The sequence below is a fragment of the Salvelinus sp. IW2-2015 genome, linkage group LG8, assembly GCF_002910315.2.
Source record: "Salvelinus sp. IW2-2015 linkage group LG8, ASM291031v2, whole genome shotgun sequence".
In the NCBI taxonomy this organism is placed as follows: Eukaryota; Metazoa; Chordata; class Actinopteri; order Salmoniformes; family Salmonidae; genus Salvelinus; species Salvelinus sp. IW2-2015.
In genome coordinates this window covers 21,597,965-21,621,993 of record NC_036848.1, presented here as the reverse complement: position 1 = coordinate 21,621,993, position 24,029 = coordinate 21,597,965, and the positions used below count along the sequence as shown (strand labels likewise).

The following is a 24,029-nucleotide window of genomic DNA, read 5'->3' as shown; positions in this document are numbered from 1 at the left end:
AAGTTAAAACCTTTCGTATTACTTATTGCTATAGCTAGCGCTAAATTGGATCAATTGGCCCGACCAACCAGTGCTCCCGCACATTGGCTAACTGGGCTATCTGCATTGTGTCCCACCACCCGCCAACCACTCTTTTACGCTACTGCTACTCTCTGTTCATCATATATGCATAGTCACTTTAACGATACCTACATGTACATACTACCTCAATAAGCCTGACTAACAGGTGTCTGTNATACCTACATGTACATACTACCTCAATAAGCCTGACTAACAGGTGTCTGTATATAGCCTTGCTACTCTTTTTTCAAATGTATGTTTACTGTTTTATTTCTTTACTTACCTACACACACACACACACACACACACACACACACACACACACACACACACCTTTTTTCCCCGCACCATTGGTTAGAGCCTGTAAGTAAGCATTTCACTGTAAGGTCTACACCTGTTGTATTCGGCGCACGTGACAAATATACTTTGATTTGATTTGATATCCAAATATTTTTTGGGGGGGTCAAATGTGTAGTCAAATCCAAAGGAATGAATCAATTGTTATGGTGACCTTATATGCCCTAGCTCCAATATTTTGAGACTCCAGTTCAATCTTCAAAACAGGAAGTTAAGAGTAATTGGATAGACATAACATATCATTACTGTATACAAAGGGAGTTTCTATGCATGCTGTTGTCTCACACATTTTCAGACAGACAGATTGTTATATTTTTACATTTAGTCATTGGTTCGTGGTGCACATAAAATGATTAAGGACAGATCCAGAATAAACCAAAATGATGTCGGACTGGAACGGACAAAAATGGACAGAATACACCCATCTCATGCCAGAACGCAGTGTAATCGGAGTACCAAATGAAGTCTGGGACCATATCAATATCTCTGGCTGTTCGGCTTGGTACAAAATACCTTGGGATGTTGTCAGGAAAATGCCATTTGCAGGAGTAAATAGGCTATTCCAACTTACAATATTGAAAAGCCGGTGGAACACACATGTCAAATATATATTATGTCCCAAATGCATGACATTTGGTGCATTCAAAGCCATGCTGTGGTACTATTTGGAACAACAACAAAAAATCWGAATCGGAAGTTGCAGGTACTCCCTGAATAACAATCACAGAATCCTCTCTGTTGCTGTGTCAAATGTAGTCTGCCTTCTGTTTTTAATTCTATATAAAAGCAGACATTTGTTTTTTTTAAGTTACCTGTAACCAGGGTATAAATTCCTCTATCTGTACTACCATCTGTACAACAAGTAACAACTTTGATATGATGATATTATCTACTACTTTGAATGCTCAGCATCCCACCGCCACCACATCCCAACCCTACCCCAGACTCTGGCACATTTGAATAATTCAAAGGTTGCAAACATTATCCCCTAAAATGTYTATTAATCCTAAAATGATATGCCCCCGCTATGAGACTGGGTTACACTTTTAATAGCTTTGCAGCACAGCAGTATGTAAGAGRGGAACATTGAACATTTCGCAGTGCACTGCACTTTCCTCTGACAGACTTATTGGCGGAAGACTCCCTGTTGTTTTAATCACATCCCACAGTCTCCCAATGAGTTAATATGTAATAGCTTCCATAAGTCTTAATCAGGTTACCGGGAATTAAGATTCACAGAGTGTACTATGCTTTTATTAGCACTCCGTTATGGAGAGAAYTTGAGAAATCGCCAGAAGATATACTGAGCAGTAAAGAGGCCTGGGGTAAGAGTTGGATGACATAAGGCSCTCTCATGGACAACGGTGACTCTTTGACCGGCAAAACCTTAGCGGACAGGTGGGCATGTCCTAAATACTAGTTAAAGCTGCCTCAAGAGCTTGCCGTCTCTATCTGTAATGTACACACAGTAGCTCGTACTGTAGAAGCACTTGAAAAATCCTTGTGAATAAACCCTCCATTTCCAATGGTCTTGTGGGAGCCATATGTGTGGTCAACGAGATAATATAAATAATCTGAATGAATGCTAGAGTGAATGCTACAGATGAATGCTACAGTGGCTAATGTTCCGATCATAGTAGGCCAAAGGTCACCTTCATCAGAACTATTCCCCCCAAAAATATGCTTTGACTGGTATTTCCTTATTTAAATCTCTAGGAAAGGATTCACTCTACATGAGAAAAGTCAATATTTGCATTTGTTGAATATTCATGGTGTGAATACGGTACGGGAGGGACTGTACACTTTAAACAAAAGGATTCTGTGTTTCTAAGGTAATGTGTACAGGGAGATTACATATTCATTGAGAATGGGATGGTGTGTGCATAGACATGAAACTAATTAGCAACTCTCGAGGTGTTTTTCAAACTTCCTGGAAATTTCGCATGGCAGAACGAGTGTTGAAATGCAGCTGTTGCWGTTGACAAATCACGGTTCGATTGATAGCCATTATCATCTTGCTGACTGACTTTCTCATCGTTATATGGTGTTCATATTAGGACAGCCTAAAATTAGGAGTCAGGGCAACCCCTCTCCTTTTGGGTGCCCTACAGAAAATGTAGAATGCCTTATCTCTGCCCAATTGCAAAAAAAATATTATTTTTCTCTCATTTTGCCATTTGGCAGATTTTGGGGGGGGTTTTAAAACTAATTTCATGCAATTCTTCAGATTTTGCAATTGGGCGGAGATCATTTTGAGTTTTCAAAGGTAATATCCTGCAATTCTACACATTTTGCCATGACTTTTGACTAAGTGACTAAGAAAATCCACTGGGTAAAACAGATCCATATCAGGGTATATCTTTACGTGTAATGTTTTTGATATTCTAGAGCAGTGGTCACAAACCTTTTTTGAGTCGAGATCACTTTCTGAGTCAAAATGCAAGCTACCGTTCCTTTTTTTATTTTTTTAATTTTTTTACATTACTTCAAAAACGTAAGCCTATGCAACATTAACCTATTAAAAACAGTACAGTAGTAATGAGGTTAGGCCAGTAGGCTATTGGCCCAAAACATTATCGCCGCGTATTGGCTTTGCTTGAATTGCCCTGCTAGTGCATTGTTGTTCTTCTCAGAACGTTAAAAAAAATCTCCCTTTTCTCTGCTGACACTGACCAAAAAGCGACACCCTTTTCCAGCTGATGGTAAAACTCGCACGGCATTTTTTCTGCCTCATGCACAAATCCACGTTGTTATTCTTATGACTAGAGAAAGTMAAATATTCCTCGATATTAAAAAAAGACCCAAGCWCACAACAATAACAACGAAAACCTATCGATACAATTTCCTACTTATTCATTGCAGCTTAGTGCTGGTTGTAACGCGAGTGGAAGTAGGGAGAAGGCACATTTTATGGATTATAAAAGTTTGAATAGAAAGTGTTGACAGTGCTGAGTAAAAACTTAAACAGTCGTTGACAGTCTCTCTCTCTAGTCAGGGTTTTAAAAGTTAAGAAATCTTACAGTATCAACTTTGCTGTAGCTCTCTTTGACGCCTGCTACGTTACTGCAGGCATGATAATCTGAGCCATCCGATTGGCCAGCGGTAGGCCTATAGTGCCCTTGATTTTCTCCCTCCAGGCCCACTGTGAAGGGAGTTTGTACCTTCAGACATATGAAATCATAAAAAATGGGAACACGTCGCCTACCTGGCGCTCAGGGCAGCTGAATCGGGTGCACCTACTGCCAACACCGCGAGAGGAATTTAAAAAAATAGGAAATCAAGGCTAATCATTGGGTTTTTTACAGAAATGTTTGGCGATCGATTAGGAATGCTTTGAAGATGGACCCATCGATGGCGATTGACCAGTAAGGTGACCACTGTTGTAAAGAATACAGACCATTTCCAATGCATACAGTATTTTGAGTTTTATGGATATGCACCACATCCTGACATTCTGAATCCAGATGTGTCTTTTAGACATATATGATATTGGGATTACTCCGAATATAATATGGAATAATATGGATATGGACTCATTCGATATCCAGAGATATGTGAAATCCTATTTTCTCTCTTCGTGTTGACAAGTACTGACTGTATACATAGCACATCTGTGTTTTCTCAGCACATTCAAGATAGGAAGCTACTGTATATTAAGTCCAGATATGCATCTCTTGGCTGTGTTCCATAACTGGATCTTGATATGCTTTTGATATGCTGAAAATAAGAACGATTTCTGATGCATTTCTGAGTTTTCAGCATAATGCTCAATCATTTGACAACTATGAAATCCATATTCTTTCATGCACATGTACGTTTTGGATTCCCTRCAGATATCATACATTATATGGCCGGACATGAACTCATTAGATATCCTGAAATAGGCCAATGTGGACATTTTATTACATCTTATTTTTTTCTAGGTTGACAAATACTGACTGACAATATAGTATATTTCCTCAGCACATACAATTCATATGCTCTTGGCTGAGGTCCATATCAGGATTTTGATTTGCTAAATTGTCACGACTTCCACCGAAGTCGGCTCCTCTCCTTGTTCGGGCGGCATTCGGCGATCGACGTCACCGGCTTTCTAGCCATCGCCGCTCCATTTCTCATATGTCCATTGGTTTTGTCTTGTTCCATTACACACCTGGTTTTCATTCCATAAATACTGCATGTATATAGTCCTCTGTTCCCCTCCATGTCTTTGTGTGTWATTGTTTGTTTGTGATGTGGATTATTGTCGGGCGCTTTACTTTMGCCATGTTCCGTGTTTTTGCCACGTTATTGTTTTTATGTGCTGTATTTTGTGGAACGGAATTAAAGTGCGCCTGTTCACGACATTCTGCTCTCCTGCACCTGACTTCGCCTCCCGTACACACCCCTAACGTAAATAATAAACCATTTCTGATGCGTATTTGATATTTGAGGACATGCTCAATAATTTGACAAATATTAAATCCATATCATTCTTTTTTTTTTAATTGCCTCTGTATAAAGGCGTGAGTAAAGTTCCAACTGTCATTATTTTATTTGGGCACCACAAAAGAGTGTGTAATCGYTGTGGCTGAACTGGCAATGGAGAAACAAAGAAMTGAGAAGCTGTACTGAAAATACCTCGAAGAAGTTAATGCTAAAGTGAGTAGCTAATTTGAGATGTTTTATTTATCTTAGTAACTGGAATCAAGAACGTTAACTAATTTTGCCAGTGGCCAGTAGGGCTAGCTAGCTAGGCTTGATAGGGGGTAAAAGTTAAGTGGTAGTTTAGCTCACTTAGCTAGCAACCTAGCTAACAAATAACAAAATTGCCTTCCTTTTTTTACCCCCTATCAAACATCAAGGTAACAGCTAATGTTTTAAAACATTTAGYCAGATTTTGTATTACTGGTTAATATAAGCTAACTAGCTAACTTGCTGTTAACTATTAACTTGGCTAGTCACAATTCGTTTTTTCGTCATGAATGAAACACGGTAGCTAACTAATGTTAGCTACCGTGTGGTATGGTTATGTGAAATATTTTATTGCAATATCGACACAATTTAGATTTATGCATTGACAGTTTGGAGTGGATCACAGACCAACACTGCCACCACGTTGGTTCTGGACTGTGAGGGACCGCCGCGGACAACCCAATCTGCACTCATCTCATTGTCCATTATATCAAACAGGGCAGGCAGGGATATTAACATTGAGAGTGCGCAACTGTTAAAAAAATAAAATAAATGTTTTTCAAAGATTGGCCTACCTTTTGTATCTTTCCAGAAAACACGTGTTGTGATTGGAGCTCTGGATTTGCTATGCTGCATTTTTTAAATAGAAATATCAGAGATGATCCTTGGAAATAGCAACTTGGATTAAATCTGACGATGTTTGCCTTTCCGTGSCTTGTATAGCCTACTTCTGAATATAGTGCAAATGTGTGCTCAGATATGTCACCTTCGTGTGGTAAGGACAACAGTTATGATACATTTCTGAAAATATGTGGATTATTTCATGCCTGAGTATAAAGGCTTAAGTATGTCTGAAATAGATACGCGCGTGCACGTGCATCATGTGCGTGTCTTGAACACATCTCACCCCAGATATCTCCCTGGACTCATACGGTAGCAGGGAGATTTCAGAGGCTGGATTGGATAAATGTAGAAACTGACCAGTTACGGAGCATATCCTAGCACCGTATATMAAATGAAGGACATGCGTATCTGGAGCATGTCAACTCCTTATATCTAATAAAATGTCAGATATCCGGAAATATATAGATAAAGACATGCCCTGATGTTGACCCTTTTCGCRCAGTGATCAATGGGGGCCCCCTTTAGGTCAGGCCCCCTGGGCTAATGCCCTGCATGCCCGGTTGGCTAATATACTACAAGGCTTAGATAGCTGGCTAGACTACCTTACTAGCAATCCTGCTCAAAAATGGGCTAATTGAGTGACTGTGAATAACTGACATAAGAGGAAAACTGTGGATACCCTACCAAATTTCGAAATTACACCTTGTGTGTTCAACTTTTCTAACTCTCAACAATAAGTTGAAACCCRGACGGAGCCCCCTAGTGGCAGCGGGGCCCCATATGCAGCGCTCCAATATTAAGYATGTCTCGAGGTTCTGCTCGCCTGGTTTAGAATAGCTCATGATAAGCCTGTAGACTATACTATTTGCCAAGTGTAACGGCTGTCAATGTCGTTCTCCTCCTCAGACGAGGAGGAGCATGGATCGGACCAAGATGCGGAGTAGGAGGTATTCATGATTTTAATGGCAAACCAACAAACACTACAAATTTAACAAAACAACAAACGTGACTAACCTGCAACAGTCCTGTGTCTGTCTCTTATACACATCTAGATGTGTATAAGAGACAGATATAGGGCCATAAGCCAACAAGAAAATGCATATCCAGTTCCAGCGCTCCTATTGGACGGTGATTTTAATGCAGTTGAACTGAAATCCATTTTACCTTATTTCTACCAGCAAATCACCTGTGCAAATAGAGGGGGAAACAACTCTGGATCACCTTTACTCCATACACAGCTCTCCCTCACCCTCCATTTGGCAAATCTGACCATGACTCTATCCTCCTGATTCCTCTTTACAAGCAAAAACTCAAACAGGAAGCACCAGTGACACGCTCAATTCGGAAGTGGTCCGYTGAATCGGATGCTAAGCTACAGGACTGTTTTGCTAGCACAGACTGGAATATGCTTCGGGATTCATCTGATGGCATTGAGGAGTTTACCGCATCAGTCACCGCTTTCATTAATAAGTGCATCGATGACATCGTCCCCACAGTGACCGTACTTATATATCTCAACCAGAAGCCAAGGATTAAAGGTAAACATCCGCACTGAGCTAAAYGCTAGAGATGCCGCTTTCGAGGAAAGAGACACTAACCCAGACGCTTATAAGGAATTCTGCAACGCCCTCCGATGAACCATCAAACAGGCAAAGTGTCAATACAGGACTAAGATTGAATCCTGCTACACCAGCTCTGACWCTAGTCGGATGTGGCAGGGCTTGCAAGCTATCGCGGATTACAAAGTGAATCCCAGCCACGAGCTGCCCAGTGACACGAGCATACCAGACGAGCTAAATTACTTCTACGCTCGCATCGAGGCGAGCAACACTGAACCATGCGCGAGAGCATCAGCTGTTCCGGAAGACTGTGTGTTCATGCGCTCCATAGCTGATGTGAGTAAGACCTTTAAACAGGTTAACATTCACAAGGTGGCACGGCCAGACGTATTACCAGGACGCATACTCAGGGCATGCGCTGACCAGCTGGCAAGTGTCTTCACKGACATTTTTAACCTCTACCTGACCCAGTCTGTAATACCTACATGTTTCAAGCAGACCACCATAGTCCCTGTGCCCAASAACACTAAGGTAACCTGTCTAAATTACCCCAAATCYRTCACATCTGTAGCCATGAWATGCTGGTCATGGCTTACATCAACACCGTCATCCCAGACACCCTGGACCCACTCCAATTTGCATGCCACCCCAACAGATCCACAGATCCYCAGATAACGCAATCTCTATTGCACTCCAACTGGATCCTGGATTTCCTGACGGGCCGCCCCCAGACAGTGAGGGTAGGCAACAACYCATACATCATGCTGACCCCTGACACAGGGGCCCCTCAGGAGTGCGTGCTTAGTCCCATCCTGTTCACCAACAACTGCATGGCCACAAACAACACCATCATTCTTATTGACAATGACGGCCTAGGAARAGTGGGTTAACTGCCTTGTTCCGGGGCAGAACAACAGATTTTTACCTTGTCAGCTCGGGGATTCGATCTAGCAACCTTTTGGTTGCTAGTCCGATGCTCTAATCTACTGGCTACCTGCCGCCCCAATGATGACATGARGGTGGTAAGCCTGACCACCGACGACAAAGAGACAGCCTATAGGGAGYAGGTCAGAGATCTTGCAGTGTGGTACCAGGACAACAACCTCTCCTGCAACATCAGCAAGACAAAGGAGCTGATCGTGGTCTACGTGAAATGGAGGGCAGAGCATGCCCCCATTCACAACAATGGTCCCGTGTGGCTCAGTTGGTAGAGCATGGCGCTTGCAACGCCAGGGTTGTGGGTTCATTCCCCACGGGGGGACCAGGATGAATATGTATGAACTTTCCAATTTGCAAGTCGCTCTGGATAAGAGCGTCTGCTAAATGACTTAAATGTAAATGTAATGGGTCTGTAGTGGAGCGGGTTGAGAGCGTCAAGTTCCTCGGTGTCCACCTCATTAAGGATCTATCATGGTCCAAACACATCATCACAGTTGTGAAGCGGGCACGACAACACCTCTTTCCAATGCACAACCAACAGGACCCTGAATAGCTTCTACCCCCAAGCCATAACACTTTTAAACAAGACTGCTAAATAGCTAATCAAATGGCTACACGGACAACCTGCATTGACCCTTTTTTGCGCTAACTCTCTGCACTGACTCTATGCACACACATACTTACACTGACACCCCAACACACACACACACATCTCTGAAGCTAAGCAGCTAAGCATCTCTGAAGCTAAGCAGACCAACCTTGTTGGTCCTTGGATGGGAGACCAGGTGCTGCTGGAAGTGTTGTTGGAGAGCCAGTAGGAGGCATGCTTTCCTCTGGTCTAAAACAATATRCCAATGCCCCAGGGTAGAGATTGGGGACATTGCCCTGTGTAGGGTGCTGTCTTTTGGATGGGACGTTAAATGGGTGTCCTGACTTTTTGTGGCCACTTAAGATCTCAAGGCACTTATCGTAAGAGAAGGGGTGTTAACCCCAGTGTCCTGGSTAAATTCCATCATGGCCACCTAATCATCCCCAGCTTCCACTTGGCTCATTAATCCCCCGTCCTCTCCCCTGTAACTATTCCCCAGGTCGTTGCTGTAAATGAGAATGTGTCCTCAGTCAATTTACCTGGTAAAATAAGGGTTAAATAAAACATGTATAAAACAAATGTACACACGCCTACACACTCACATACGCTGCTGCTACTGTCTATTATCTATCCTGTTGCCTAGTCACTTTACCCCTACCTGTATGTATAGTACATAGCTAGCTCAATTACCTCGTACCACTGCACATCAACTCTGTATTGGTACTCCATTTAAATAGCCATGTTACTTTTGCTCATTAATTTTATCCGTTATTCACTGTGTATTTATTCCTCGTATCACTATTTATTTATTTTTTATCTCAGTTTTTTATCTTATCTTTACTCTGCAAAGTTTGGAAATGGAGGCGTAATTAAGCATTTCACTGTTACTCTACACCTGTTGTCTACGAAGCACGTGACAAAAACATTTTATTTTATTTTATTACATCTGTAAGATCAAACAGACCCAAGAGGTTTCGAAGACCAAGAGGTCTATTTTTAAGTGATGATACTCTCTGTACGTTGGCACTTATACATTTTTGGCCAACGACATCAGGCGAAAGATGTATGGGATTAAACAAAGTGAAACAAATCGAAGATTCATTATTCATTATCGTTACTCTCAGTGATCAACAAAGATCTGTGGTAGGACTACTTACAATGGAGGCCGTAAGGCTGGATTGGTGATAAAGTTCTATTCTCCCCCTCCCCACTGAAGGTCAACACTGTAATTATCTTGAAGGAAGACCCTAGCTTTTGACCAATATTCCCCCCATAAATGCATTATTAATCTGGGCACCAAGAGTAGATCAGGATTCAAGCTTTCAAATGAGTTCTTAAGTAGCTAGACTTAGCTACASAACTCCGTGGCTGAGAGGGCGAGAATCAAGTTCCTGTAATTCTACAGTAGTTTAATCAAATGTCTATTCATAAGCATTCCTCAAGAGGAAACATCTCACTTGACTCTCTCCAAAGTTTGATTAGAATTGCAACGAAGACAGCAGTGTTGTGGTGAAACTAAAGTAGGGAGCTGTGCAAAGATCTTGCGTCCCGAGAGATGAATAATGCTCTTAGGAATGTAACTCCTCAAGTACCCCCTCCCCCCCCCCAATTATGCTCCTAAACTAATTTGGGATTATTATAAGGCACTTGCTGAGCATAAATACAAAGATCCAAATGACAGAGTTGGAACACATGTTCCTGGTTGTATAACCCCAGTCCCTACAGGAGCTTAGTTTATCTCYCTTTCATCTCATCAGTTGTCATTCTGTGACTCATTTGTTTCGCGACACATGGARGTTTCCCTCCAAAATAAGTAATATTCCTTGGGCGATTCTGACAAGGCACTGATGCATTTATGCATTCACAATGCTTTTGACTTGGGGCAGTGAGGATGCAGACAACCATAAGGGCACTTGGTTCTACATCCTGCTACCTACTGTATCTATAAATTAATCAACAGAGAAATCTAGGGATWAATAAATAAGTAACCCTCACTTTTTCAAGTTCATCTCCCTTTATCTTCCTATCTTAATGGCTATATCCCTGCCCATCTCAAAGCAAAGAGCAGCGGACAGAACACTTAAAAGTTTTTTAAATAATGAATGACCGGATTGGATTTGTGCTCATCGTATCGACAGCACACTCTGTGTCGTCTGGAGTCCTAGAAACTGCATAAAAAAAGAGCAGACAACATTGCAGGCTCTCACTTTTTCTTAGGTCGCCTCTAAGGCTCTTTGAATAGATGCATATTTAATTTCCCTTCTGTTTTTTTCCATTCAGGTCAATGGTTATGGAAATTGTTTGATCCAACAAGAAACAGTTACCACCCAAGGATTTTTTTTTGCCTTTTCAAACACACCTCTGTCAATCACCTCTGTTTGTTTTTTGCTTGACATGGCTTCAGAGTCTTGCAAAGCTAAAGCCTGACAGTCATGTCTCCTTTGTGTGCTATTTCCAGACAACACTGGTTTCAGAAATTCTGAGTATATGACAGAGGAAAAGCTTCAAGTTTAATACAAAGCTTTTACCCCCCCACCGCAATCTCCCCTGCCCTCCTCTACAACGACCAAAGACACCCCCCCCCCCCGTACCACCCTTCCTGTAGGCCTGAAAGCAAAGAAAAGTCTAAATAAATATATCTAATTGGCTTGTATTCAAGATTCAAGGGCCTATCATCATTAAGTAACGTAAAAGATGCAAAGCATTTTATATTTTAATTCATGCACTTGAAATGTTTTTTTGTAACTTTGCCCCAGAAGCATATAACTGCAGTGCACTCCCACATCATATGAAGGAATGTGCCTACCTGATTTAGGGGACACAGTGAACAGTTGGGGCCAGTTTCCTTGGTGTTAAATACAGTCTGTGAATAAACRTAAAAAGTATGCTAAGGTCATATTTTTCCATATTCTGTTCCAATMAAAGGGTTGTTCAGATTCAATCTGTGAACAATACTTTTTTAATGGCTAGCTCAGAATATGAGCTTTCCAAAAGGTGTTTATATATTATAGAGATCAGTTGTTTTGGGAGCCCATCATTGGATGYTTGAGTTTTCCAAGGGACTCCATAGGCCAGCATAGAAAAAAGGAATTGCCGGGTAATGTGTACATACTGTATCTTTCAAATCTTGGAATGTTCTCAAACCATTACTGTCCATGATATCGGTAAGGATACAGATTCCACATTTGGACKATTAGGGTGATGCACAYGGTCGCCCTCCAGATCACAAGGCATTATTGTGAAATATTGGAGCATGGGCATGCCATTTTCATTCTATTGTCTTTCAATTTTGCGGCAAATAGTAATTGTTGCAAGCAATAATAGGGCCAAAGCATAGTTTACATCGTTTAAGGGATATATCAGTGAATACCACCTCTTCCAAGGCAATAGGAGACACCATATTTCTCTCTATAGTAGGCCAGAGGGCCGAAGAATCTTATCGAAACCAATTTAGGATTGGGCGAAATGCTAATGCKTGGAAATACAATTTAAAGTTTGGTACGGATAGTTGTCTTACARCGGTCCCTCTTTGTAAATGTGTTAATTTWTCAAAATTAAWCTGGGATCATTTACCTTGCCATATAAATGTTCAAACCGCACTATGAATTTTTCCCCCAATATCCAGAAGGYTGAGCCATGGGAAGCATTGAACTACAGAAATTCAGCCGTGGCAATATATTCATTTTGACAATAGATATTCTGCCGGTTAAAGCAACAYAGATATTATTTCATGAACTGAGGTAGGATTGAAATTATTTTAGCATTCTGTTAACATTTCTGGCAATGGTTTCATCTAAGGAAGGAACCTTAGCTACTCCCAATGGGAAAAGATTGGAGATGGAGTCGTGTCATCGTGTCTTGAGAGGCAGTAGGGCTGATTTGGTTAGATTCATTTATCAAAATGTATCTATGATCTTCAYTGCGTTTGAGAGCGATTGAGATACAGTTGAAGTCGGAAGTTTACATGCACCTTAGCCAAATACATTTAAACTCAGTTTTTCACAATTCCTGACATTTAATCCTAGTAAAAATCCCTGTCTTAGGTTCACTTATGATCACCACCTTATTTTAAGAATGTGAAATGTCAGAATAATAGTAGAGAGAAAGATTTATTTCAGCTTTTTTTTCTTTCATCACATTCCCAGTGGGAACATACACTCAATTCGTATTTGGTAGCATTAACTTGGGTAAAACGTTTCGGGTAGCCTTCCACAAGCTTTCCACAATAAGTTGGGTGAATTTTGGCCCGTTCCTCCTGACAGAGCTGGTGTAACTGAGTCAGGTTTGTAGGCCTCCTTGCTCACACACGCTTTTTCAGTTCTGCCCACAAATTTTCTATAGGTTTGAGGTCAGGGCTTTGTGATTGCCACTCCAATACCTTGACTTTGTTGTCCTTAAGCCATTTTGCCACAATGTTGGTAGTATGCTTGGGGTCATTGTCCATTTGGAAGACCCATTAGCGACCAAGCTTTAACTTCCTGACTGATGTCTTGAGATGTTGCTTCAATATATCAACATAGTTTTCCTACCTCATGATGACATCTATTTTGTGAAATGCACCAGTCCCTCCTGCAGCAAGGCACCCCCACAACATGATGCTGTCACCCCCGTGCTTCACGGTTGGGATGGTGTTCTTAGGTTTGCAAGCAGCTTTTTTATGGTAGTTTTGGAGCAGTGGCTTCTTCCTTGCTGAGCAGCCTTTCAGGTTATGTCAATATAGAACTCGTTTTAGTGTGGATATAGATATTTTTGTACCTGTTTCCTCCAGCTTCTTCACAAGGTCCTTTGCTGTTGTTCTGGGATTGATTTGCACTTTTCGCACCAAAGTACGTTCATCTCTAGGAGACAGAACGCGTCTCCTTCCTGAGCGGTATGATGGCTGCGTGGTCCCATAGTGTTTATACTTGTGTGCTATTGTTTGTACAGATGAACGTGGTACATTCAGGCGTTTGGAAATTGCTCCCAAGGATGAACCAGACTTGTGGAGGTCTATAATTTTGTTTCTGAGGTCTTGGCTGATTTCTTTTGATTTTCCCATGATATCAAGCAAAGAGGCACTGCATTTTAAGGTAGGCCTTGAAATACATCCACAGGTACACCTCCAATTGACTCAAATTATGTGAATTAGCCTATCGGAAGCTTCTAAAGCCATGACATCATTATCTGGAATTTTCCAAGCTGTTTAAAGCACAGTCAACTTAGTGTATGTAAACTTCTGACCCACTGGAATTGTGATACATTGAATTATAAGTGCAATAATCTGTCTGTTAACAACTGTTGGAAAAATTACTTGTGTCATGCACAAAGTAGATGTCCTACCCGACTTGCCAAACTATAGTTTGTTAACAAGAAATTTGTGGAGTGGTTGAAAAACTAGTTTTAATGACTCCAACCTAAGTGTATGTAAAGTTCCGACTTCAACTGTACATTGTCTAGATACAGTAAAATATTGTCMGCATATAATGGGGCTCRCGAGTAGCGCAGCGGTCTAAGGCACTGCATCTCAGTGCTAGAGGTGTCACTACAAACCCTGGTTAGATTCTAGGCTTTATCACAACCAGCCATGATTGGGAGTCCCATAGGGACTATTGGCCCWACGTCGTTGGGGTTTGGCCGGGGTAGGCGTCATTGTAAATAAGACTTTGTTCTTAACTGACTTGCCTAGTTAAATGATATATATTTTTTGATGAAGTGATCAGTCGATTTTAGGGAAATTGGTGTTATTTCCTTAGGTTAACGAATTGCKTAGGCCAGAGGTTCCATGGATAATAATTGCTTCTAGTGATTCTGAATGGATTTGAGCAGATATTGCTTTTTAAAACTATGGCTGAGGGATTGGCYTATAGTATTTTAATCATAGTATTTTAATCATATTAATGAAATGGGAGCCATTTCRCATATGTTACAAGATAGACRAGAYWMYTSARKWRTCTYGTCTATCAAAAGCTTTTTCTGCATCGAGGGAAAATACAGCCCAAGGAYCTGTTGTGTCTGATGAAGCATCTAAGATATGTAATAGTCAACAGAGGTTATCTGAGGATAAAAGCTTTTTAACAAACCCGCTTTGGTCTGTGTGGACCAATTTGGGTAAGTAAGTTTTGAGACGGGACGACAATATTTTAGAAAACGGTTTAATATCTGTGTTCATCAAAGATAAGGGGAGATAGTGAGAACACTGGTTGGCATCCTTACCTTTATTGCATAAAAGCCAAATTAGTGCTGTATTCACATCTCTCCCAAATGTACTTCTGTGAATGGCTGTATTAATAATTTAGAGTACTAGTGGACCTAATTGATTCAGAACTTATACCYTCCCATCRAGGTGTTTTGCCTTTATWTATGCTATCCAATGCCCATTTGAGTTCATTGAGAGTGATTTAGGCTCCCAGCGAGGTGGCTTCCTCTTTTGAGAGAAGAGGAGTTSTTAATTKTTTTAGAAAGGACTAGTTTGGATTTACAATCAGAGGTGTAAAGGTTCTTTACAGAAACGGGAGATTCTTTGATTAATTTGGGTTCTGATGGTAAWTCCSCTGTTTCAGATTCAATAGTTGCTGTTACTAAGATTCTAAAGAACACACCGACTCAGACACACAAACACAAAATGTGACATGCAGCATGTTCTTGTGTTCTTTTGACACACTATTGACAAGCTGTTATAATAGAACAAACAAAARCCATCCTCAAATGAACTAATTCCACATCATAATATGAACACATTACTGGGACATGTGTTTCTGTCCCCTTCGACCAGAAAACCAGCCGTCAAAAAGCCCAAAATAACAACTGTACCAAAACTCCCCAAGATATCGTATGTCACCAAACACACGCTGTGGCTAGCTGCCACCAGCAAGACAACCTAATGTTCTGTGAAGTAACACTGGGAGTAGTGTTAGGAGTTGACAATTAGTCAAGCATGGCACGCTCTGACAAATTGSACCATTTACTGACATGGGATGAGGGATGCATTCTAATATGGACACGCTGAGAGAAAAGCATGGGCCCCTATTGACTGATCAGGCCAAAGAGAGTAATGGGATGGAAAGTTCAATCCTGGATGAGTGAACGTGCAGGTGGATCGCACAAGCAGCACCTTTACACACCCAATTGTGTGCTTTGGTCTAGAACAGGGGGACTAATGCTCACTTGCAGTCAATCGATTGGCTGAGCACGCTTGGAWAGGTTTAGCTTGTTGTGCCGACAGCAGTGCGTTCCTGTTGAATACTTAGCTATCTCCCTTGACAACCTGTTCTTTTCAGGCTTCACTTGTGAGCTTCATCGAGAGGAACCCGAAGGCCTGTGCGATGGAGTCATTTACGTGGAAGGGGAACATCAATTTTTWAAAACTTTTTGAGGCTGCTTTAAATGGCGGCAAAAGCTTTTGCGCCTTAAATAATCACTTATTAAACATTTTCATGAGTTGTTTAAGCAACACTAACAAGCACAATAAATTGTCGCAATTTTGCAATTACTGTAATGTAGGTTGTGATGAGATGGACTTTACAACAKCTTTTTCAGAGTGTAAGCTTCGGTGCCAATACAACATTTCAGAAACTTCATAGGCTACAACTTTGTGCAATATCGGTACCATTGGAAAATGTTGAGTGACAACCTTGTATCAACCCTCTGATCATCTCTAATGTGACGTGGTGACTACCTATTGGATGCATTCCTAGCAARGTTGTGTTGGCAGAGAAACAGCATTAAAATATTTGGGAATCTTTCTCCCATAAAGAGGTATAGGCCTATCCAAGTCATTGAGGATTTGGAGAGATGCATCACACAATTTGAAATGAAGATACAGTAGCAAAACGTTTAAGCGTGTATGTTTTTTTTTACCGTTCCAAAAATGTCATGAGGCATCTATATTGAACAATGTTTTAACAGTTGGGCGTCACTCAGTTCAGAGCAAGTCTGTGCCAACACATGCTTTTAGTAACAATGGGAGACCACTGGCACTGCGTTCAGCCTACCATTTTGTGTAATCAAACCAATTACGTCTTGATCCTAGAGCTTTTAAAAATAGAAATTCACTATAATTGTCAATTTTTTCCCATTCAGTATGTAATTGTACAGAGTGTCAATTTCATACTGCAGGTAAACCCACGCTCAACATGAATTCATTCATATGTGTCTATAATAGTATGTACAGTATTTCTCCATCWTCCCTACAACTCCTTTCCATATTGTGGAACTCAATATTGTACAAACATACATTCGTTTTGGTAAATACATTTTCAGTCCCCTCGTACAGAACACAATAAAATTAACTTTGCAATAGGTTCACAGAGGAAATTGTCCAGTGTCAAGAGATGCTAACTAAGATTACAATTTATAATTTCCGACTAATTGAAAATAACATTTTGMTTAAAGTATCASTCTGGCTTAAACAAGCCATACAAAGCTGGTTACAATTTCAGTTTTATCRACCAGAATAGATAGAACAAATATTACAACAAATGTTATGGTGAAACTCAAATATACTGATTAATAGAAAAACATTTTTTATGGATTTTTTTTATTTTTATTGTATTATATTTATTAATGACATTATGAATAGAAGGAGTTATGTCACATATGCAGCTATCGAAAATATATGGGAATATCTGCTCAATCCTAATTTACAACCAATTGATTGCAGCACTACCACAAAAATGGCGGAGGCAAGTGGAAAAGGGAGAAAGTAGGGAACTTGTTCACCTGCCATATATTTAAGATACAAATTGGCTGAAAGGAATTMGCATAAATAGAAAAATATACCTGTTTCATTTGAGGACAAAAATGTTGACAGCTGTGCCATACAGGTTCAAAATAAATGGGAAGAGATTTTCAACACTTAGTTTTTCCAATTTAAATTATTATATKAAATTCTTGCCACCAACAGAGTGCTATATACATGTAGTTTTCCCTTCTAGTCTGTAATGTTCGTCGTCTGAAGATGAGGAATCATCGGACCAAAACGCAGCGTMGTAAGTGTTCATGTTAATTTATTAAAACAGAACACTAAACAAAATAACAAAGCGAAAGAACGAAACAGTCCTGTCAGGTGCAACAACACAAAACAGAAAACAACTACCCACAAAACACAGGTGGGAAAAGGCTACCTAAGTATGGTTCTCAATCAGAGACAACGATAGACAGCTGCCTCTGATTGAGAACCACACCCGGCCAAACACACAGAAATAGAAACCTAGAACACAAAACATAGAATGCCCACCCCAACTCACGCCCTGACRAAACCAAAATAGAGACATAAAAAGGATCTCTAAGGTCAGGGCGTGACATAGTCATATGCCCTGCAATGTAGTGATGTAAGAATAGAGCCAACAACCTTGTGATTTCTTAGCAGGGGGTCCTTTCTTGGGTATTTATTAATAAATTATTAATGTTAAAGTCTTTCTCAATACAAAAATGCCACAAATGATTAGTGATGACACACACTGGCGAGAACTAATCAGGCTTCTCTCTTCTGCCTAAAACACTCTTATCAGGTTTTAATTAAGCCAATGTGGAGGAATGAATTACAATTGTTCGGGATTGAAAGGTAGCAGGTTAAATGAAACGGGCCTGCCACCGTGAATATATTACTCTTTGTTTCCATGACAGCAGATATGCTAGTAAAAATACACAGTCTTTCCTGCTAGCGTTAATGTTAATGCTTTTCTCGAGTGCAGACACCTWTCCGGTTTTACCCACTTTCTACGTATGTCGCTTCTCCATAGACCGTGGTAACACAATATGTTACTGGTGCAACTTTCAAGGAACTAATCCAAGCGGGGTGACGTGTGGCGAGCGAGTCGTGTTGTGCGCCGTGTCATGTAAAGTTTTTGCATTGTTTAGTGTGCTGTTTATTCACACTTGCATCATCTTGTTCTCGCATGTGGGTCTTTTGGGGAATCTTAACTCACCACGGTGAGATGATCTGAGAGGTTCCAAACTGTTGTTTACTACACTCCCGACTTTCCCCAAGGACRCAGAGCCGCTGTTACGAAAAACATCACATGGGCCGGGACTTGCATCCTGGGTTTATGGAACAAATGGAGACGGCAAATGGGATATTGCTGGGGAAAAAGCATGCATTGTATATCTGAGAGAGTGCTGTAAATAGCATGCTTTGGGGGCATGCTTATGAATGTGAATGGGAGCGATTCAGTTAGATTCAGCTTTGTAATGGGTTTGAAGGCTTCAGATTCAGAAAGGCATCGCAAAGCGAGTAAGGTGGCGCATACCGAAGAGGTAAATGCTTCTGGTAGCCAGAAGGCACTAGATATTTATGTATTATAATGATTTAGCAGAGTATGATGCAACGAGTGGTGCACAGGGACATTATTGAGTTTTCCATCCTAAATGCGTTCGTTTTTGAACCCCTGCAATGTCATTCTGGTCATGTCTTTTGAGTCCATGTAACTCTTTAGAGTTAAACATGATATGCATCTCATTATAAATACATAGAAGGGCGTTGCCCTTCAAACTATGTACACTGGGGTCAACATGTGTTCAAATCAACTTTTATTTTATTTGTCACATGCTTCATAAACAACAGGTGAAATGCTTACTAGACCATCAGACTGAGCACATGGGCTGAATAAATCTGACACTCACTGTATCCCAGTGAGCGTTACTTATTTTCCCCTGGTTCAGCATATTGTTTACCTCAGTCTTTTCCACTATTGTTGTTGCCTTCAAATCAAGACAGTTCCCTGTGACATTTCTTTATACACTATCCATGCATTTGGATATAGCCGTTCATCTACGCAACTCTATCTGTCTTTCTGAAAATCGTCCTCATTGCTGTACAATACAGTTATGAATAATGAATGAACATTTTCCAAGTGAAAGTTCCAAAGAAAATCGTTTTTTCATCGGATAAAGCCAGCAACAATTACAAATGCAGTAACGCTAACTAGCGCCCAGAATCGGATACTCCCTCCCTCCCMCCGCACGCCTTTCACTTTGAAACGGCCAGTCATCAATAAACAAATCATTGCAGAGAATTATTCATTTGTCTTTGATGTCACTGGATCACCCAGAGACTGGGCGTGCATACCAATAACCAACTCCCTCTGCCCTCCTATGACCCCGTCGGTGACGTTTGGGCACCTTGCTGTGCAACACAAAGTCACATTAAATAATCATTATGCCACCGCACCGAGGGGGATGAATAAATCACAGCGAACCATGGCCATTGATTGGCTCGAATCAGGCCACAATGTAGACACTTGTATCGTTTAAATCCTCTCTGACAGATAGGGGTTAATGCACCCACGGGGAGTCGCTACCAGGGTGACGAAGCCTCTTTACGAGTGGTTTGTTTGTTACTGTATTCAGGTTCCCTGCCAACGGATTCCCTCGTCGACCAATGAGAGTAGAGTGTTTTTATTTTCCTCTATAGCGCGTTTGTTTATTAGAACACCATGTGCACCTAGTGGAGCAGATGCATTGGTCATTGTAAAGAAGGCATCTGAGGCACTGAAGCGTCGTACCATTATGATGCACCACTCCTTATTCAATGGCCAATACTAAAGCTCAAAGATGATTACAGAGAAGAGTATGGTAGCCCCTGGTTTATACTTTGATCCTAATGTATATTTCATGTTATATAGCTCACTAGAGCAGTGGATTGTCCGATAAATATAAACATTTCAAAATGGTGGTGGATTTGTGAAAAGTAGGACAGCGCTCACACTACAGGTCAAAACGTTGTGTATACAAATTTTTCTTCTTACTTTATTCACAATGCTTTTAGCTTACGTAGTGAAATGGTGCCCTAATAATTATGCCGGTAGGCAACCAAAAAGCAACCTAAATAGACCTCCAGCAGATAAATGATGCTTATTGAGTGAATGTTCCCATCATTTCAGTGGCCATCATTCGTCTCAGTGGGATTGTTTTTCCAGCGTTGGTGGCCATGTTCTTACTCCCCTTGAGCAGTGCCAATTATACCGTGATATTCGGGGGTCCCTATTCATTTCATGACGTTTTCATCTGACTGTCYAACAAATCTCTCCAAAAAGTAGGCTACCTACGCACATTTATCAACACAAATGATTCCAGCATCCAAAAAGTGCACCGTGAAGTGTGAACCCGCCATTTGATTAATGGAAGGAGATTTCTGTTACAAAACACCAAAAAGTGTAATTACATTCAGCGATTGTCATTAGGCCTACACTCTTGTAGCCCGAATTAGCCTAATTGATGCGTCTTGCTGACAAATGAACATTTTTAGTAAAAAGAAAAGTCAGAACACCTGAAACGGAGCTGTGTCAGTCCCGAGCTCATCGGTGCGGGAAACTGAGTGCCCAGCTGAAACAATGTTGCTCGCGAAAGCTTAAGCCAGACAGAGAGAGATCAGTACAAKATTGCATTTGAAACAAATAATGAAAAGTAATTTGCACACTGCCCTTGAGAGTGATTCCAAAGGGCAATGGAACTGGTGGATAGGGGACCTAAGAGAGAGCAACCTTTCGTTTGAGACCCAACACATTTGATACGGATGAGAGGTTATCGTGCTCCTTGCCCTGTCAAGAATACTTACTGCTTGTGGAGGTTGACTTGTTAAACACACGATAACACACTGCCTGAAAAGTAGTACAAAATCACATAAAACACACATTTTTTGCCTCAATACGAGATTTACTCGTATTAAACCTAGGCAGTTACTATAAGTAAACTTCAAAAGCTTTTCAAACACTGACTATCATCTTATTACTTTTCTAGTTTCTGATGTTAATGTTTTTACATTCTTGTAGAACCTACAGCTACATGGGATCTTCATTTGATCACCCTGTTGTTGCAGGAAATGCGAACTTGCAGTGTAATCAAGGTTTAAAAAGGCTTCTAACGTTTGACATTTCCATTTAAAAATGTCAGACTTGATTTGCCCTCACTAAAAATCTATCAACCTATACAAAAAAAWMTATATTAATTATAATCCACACAATAATTCACATTTCCTGTTGTTGCAGGATTATTTTTATCCTGTGAGAAACTGATCAAATTAAGATCCTACATCTGTACTTTAAGTCAACTTTCAAACTCTAACAAACTATCGTCCTATTACTCCTATTATTTTCTGATTTTAAARGTTTCTTTATTTGTGTTTTCCTTGCAGGGTTTTTGGGCCATAACAATGGCTTCCAGAGTCCTTGTGAGCACAAGTACTGTGGCCTTGGGCGTCACTGCGTGGTCAACCATGAGAGTGGTAAAGGGGAGTGCAACTGTCTGGAKCGCTGTAAACCACACTACAAACCGGTGTGTGGCTCGGACGGCAAGCTGTATCAGAACCACTGTGAGCTKCACCGTGCCTCCTGTCTGGGTGCACAGAGAATAACTATCATGCACAGCGAGGAATGCTTCTACAAAGGTAAGAATTACATCTCATAACGTCATAAAATGTCTGTCATGGAATGTGCAAGATCATATTATGGGATCAAAATGCTCTATACTCTTTAAAAAAYYGGTTCTTTGGCTGTCCCCATAGGATAACCCTTTTTTGGTTCCAGGTGAACCCTTTTGYGTTCCATGTAAAACCCTCTGTTTTACATGGAACTAAAAAAAGATAACTAAAAAAGGAAAAAGGGTTCTTCAAAGGGTTCTCTTATGGGGACAGCCGAAGAACCCTTTAACTTCTTCAGGATCGGATGAGCTAACGTAGGCTAATGCGATTAGCATGAGGTTGTAAGTAACAAGAACATTTCCCAGGACATAGACATATCTGATCTTGGCAGAAAGCTTAAATTCTTGTTAATCGAACTGCACTGTCCAATTTACAGTAGCTATTACAGTGAAAGAATACCATGTTATTGTTAAAGGAGAGTGCKWAATTTTGAACATGAAAAGTTATTAATAAACAAATTAGGTACATTTGGGCAGTCTTGATACAACAATTTGAACAGAAATYCAATTGTTCTTTGGATCAGTCTAAAACTTTCCACATACACTGCTGCCATCTAGTGGCCAAAATCTAAATTGCACCTGGGCTGGAATAATACATTATGGCCTGTCTCTTGCTTTTCAAAGATTATGGTACAAACAAAATACAAAATAACTGTTGTTTTTTTCTTTGTATTATCTTTTACCAGATCTATTGTGTTATTTTCTCCTGCATTCCTTTCACATTTCCACATACATCAAAGTGTTTCCTTTCAAATGGTACCAATAAAATGCATATCCCTGCTTCAGGGCCTGAGTTACAGGCAGTTTGAATAGGGTATGTCATTTTAGGCGAAAATTGAAAAAAAGGGGTGGATCCTTAAGAGGTTTTAAGGTTCTAGATAGCACCTTTTCCTATAAGAGTCTAAATCAGAGCTTTGGAGAAGCCACCAGAGATCCTGCCTCATTGCAGTTTTCAGAAATTCATATCTGACACGGAATGTTTTTGTTGTTAGAAAGAATGGTTTTGTACAGTGATGGAGCCATCTCTCACTTTATGAACCTGATACAGCATACAGTAGCTACTTCTTATACCCTGCTATCTCTATTAGTTTCTCAGTTGATGCAAAGCATTGCTTGTTTTTATATCATGAGCAGGTGGTAATACTGTACACACCAATGCTTTGATTTCCCCAGAGAATTTCAGATGCTCTGGAACATTGATTGTACAAAGACACCAATTACTTTTCCTGTATGGTAAAAAATGGGCTTTTCATAGGTGTTATGGTGTAGACCAGGGATACTCAAGTCCTATTTGAATAGGTCCAGTCACAAAAAAGTCCTAGGTGGCAAAGGTCCGGATGGACATTGTAATTTATCGGCTTAATAACAAACCCCCACCTAGCAAACCATGCGACCTCGAAGCCCGACCGAGTATTAACCCTGTTCTAGGTCCGGATCCGGTCCGTGGTCCGCTAGTTGAGTATGTAGGGTGTAGACCATGGAGTGGGTCTAAATAATATCTTTGTTTTTCGTGAAGTGTGCACTTGTTCACTACTTTACACAAATCGAAAAGCATTGGATTGGTGGAGGCAAGGACTAGTGGGAGTTTCCACCATCTTATACCAGTTATTTCCTTTCAAATCAGTGAAGGGAAGTAAACAAGTGCACACTTTGGGAGGAAGGAGAGATAATTGGTACACATGACAAAGCTARGTGATTTCTTATAATATTAGTGAGAGAAACATTGATTTACCTGGATTTCTGGGAAACAGAGTTTCAATATACCTTTCCTTTTGCAGGATGCACAATTGCATGATTCCTGTGCAAGCGAACTGCTGCAAGTGAATTATCCACTA

At 40.6% G+C, this 24,029-nt stretch overlaps 1 protein-coding gene across 2 annotated transcripts in view; it reads left to right on the top strand.

The window, feature by feature from the left end:
• The window catches only part of LOC111967588 (follistatin-related protein 5), a 194,006-nt gene that overhangs the window by 44,852 nt on the left and 125,125 nt on the right, over positions 1 to 24,029 (top strand). For both annotated transcript variants that reach the window (XM_023992722.2, XM_023992721.2), the window contains exon 4: positions 21,911 to 22,162. In XM_023992722.2, the coding sequence (XP_023848490.1) occupies positions 21,911 to 22,162 (252 nt within the window). The remainder of the gene's footprint in view (positions 1 to 21,910; positions 22,163 to 24,029) is intronic.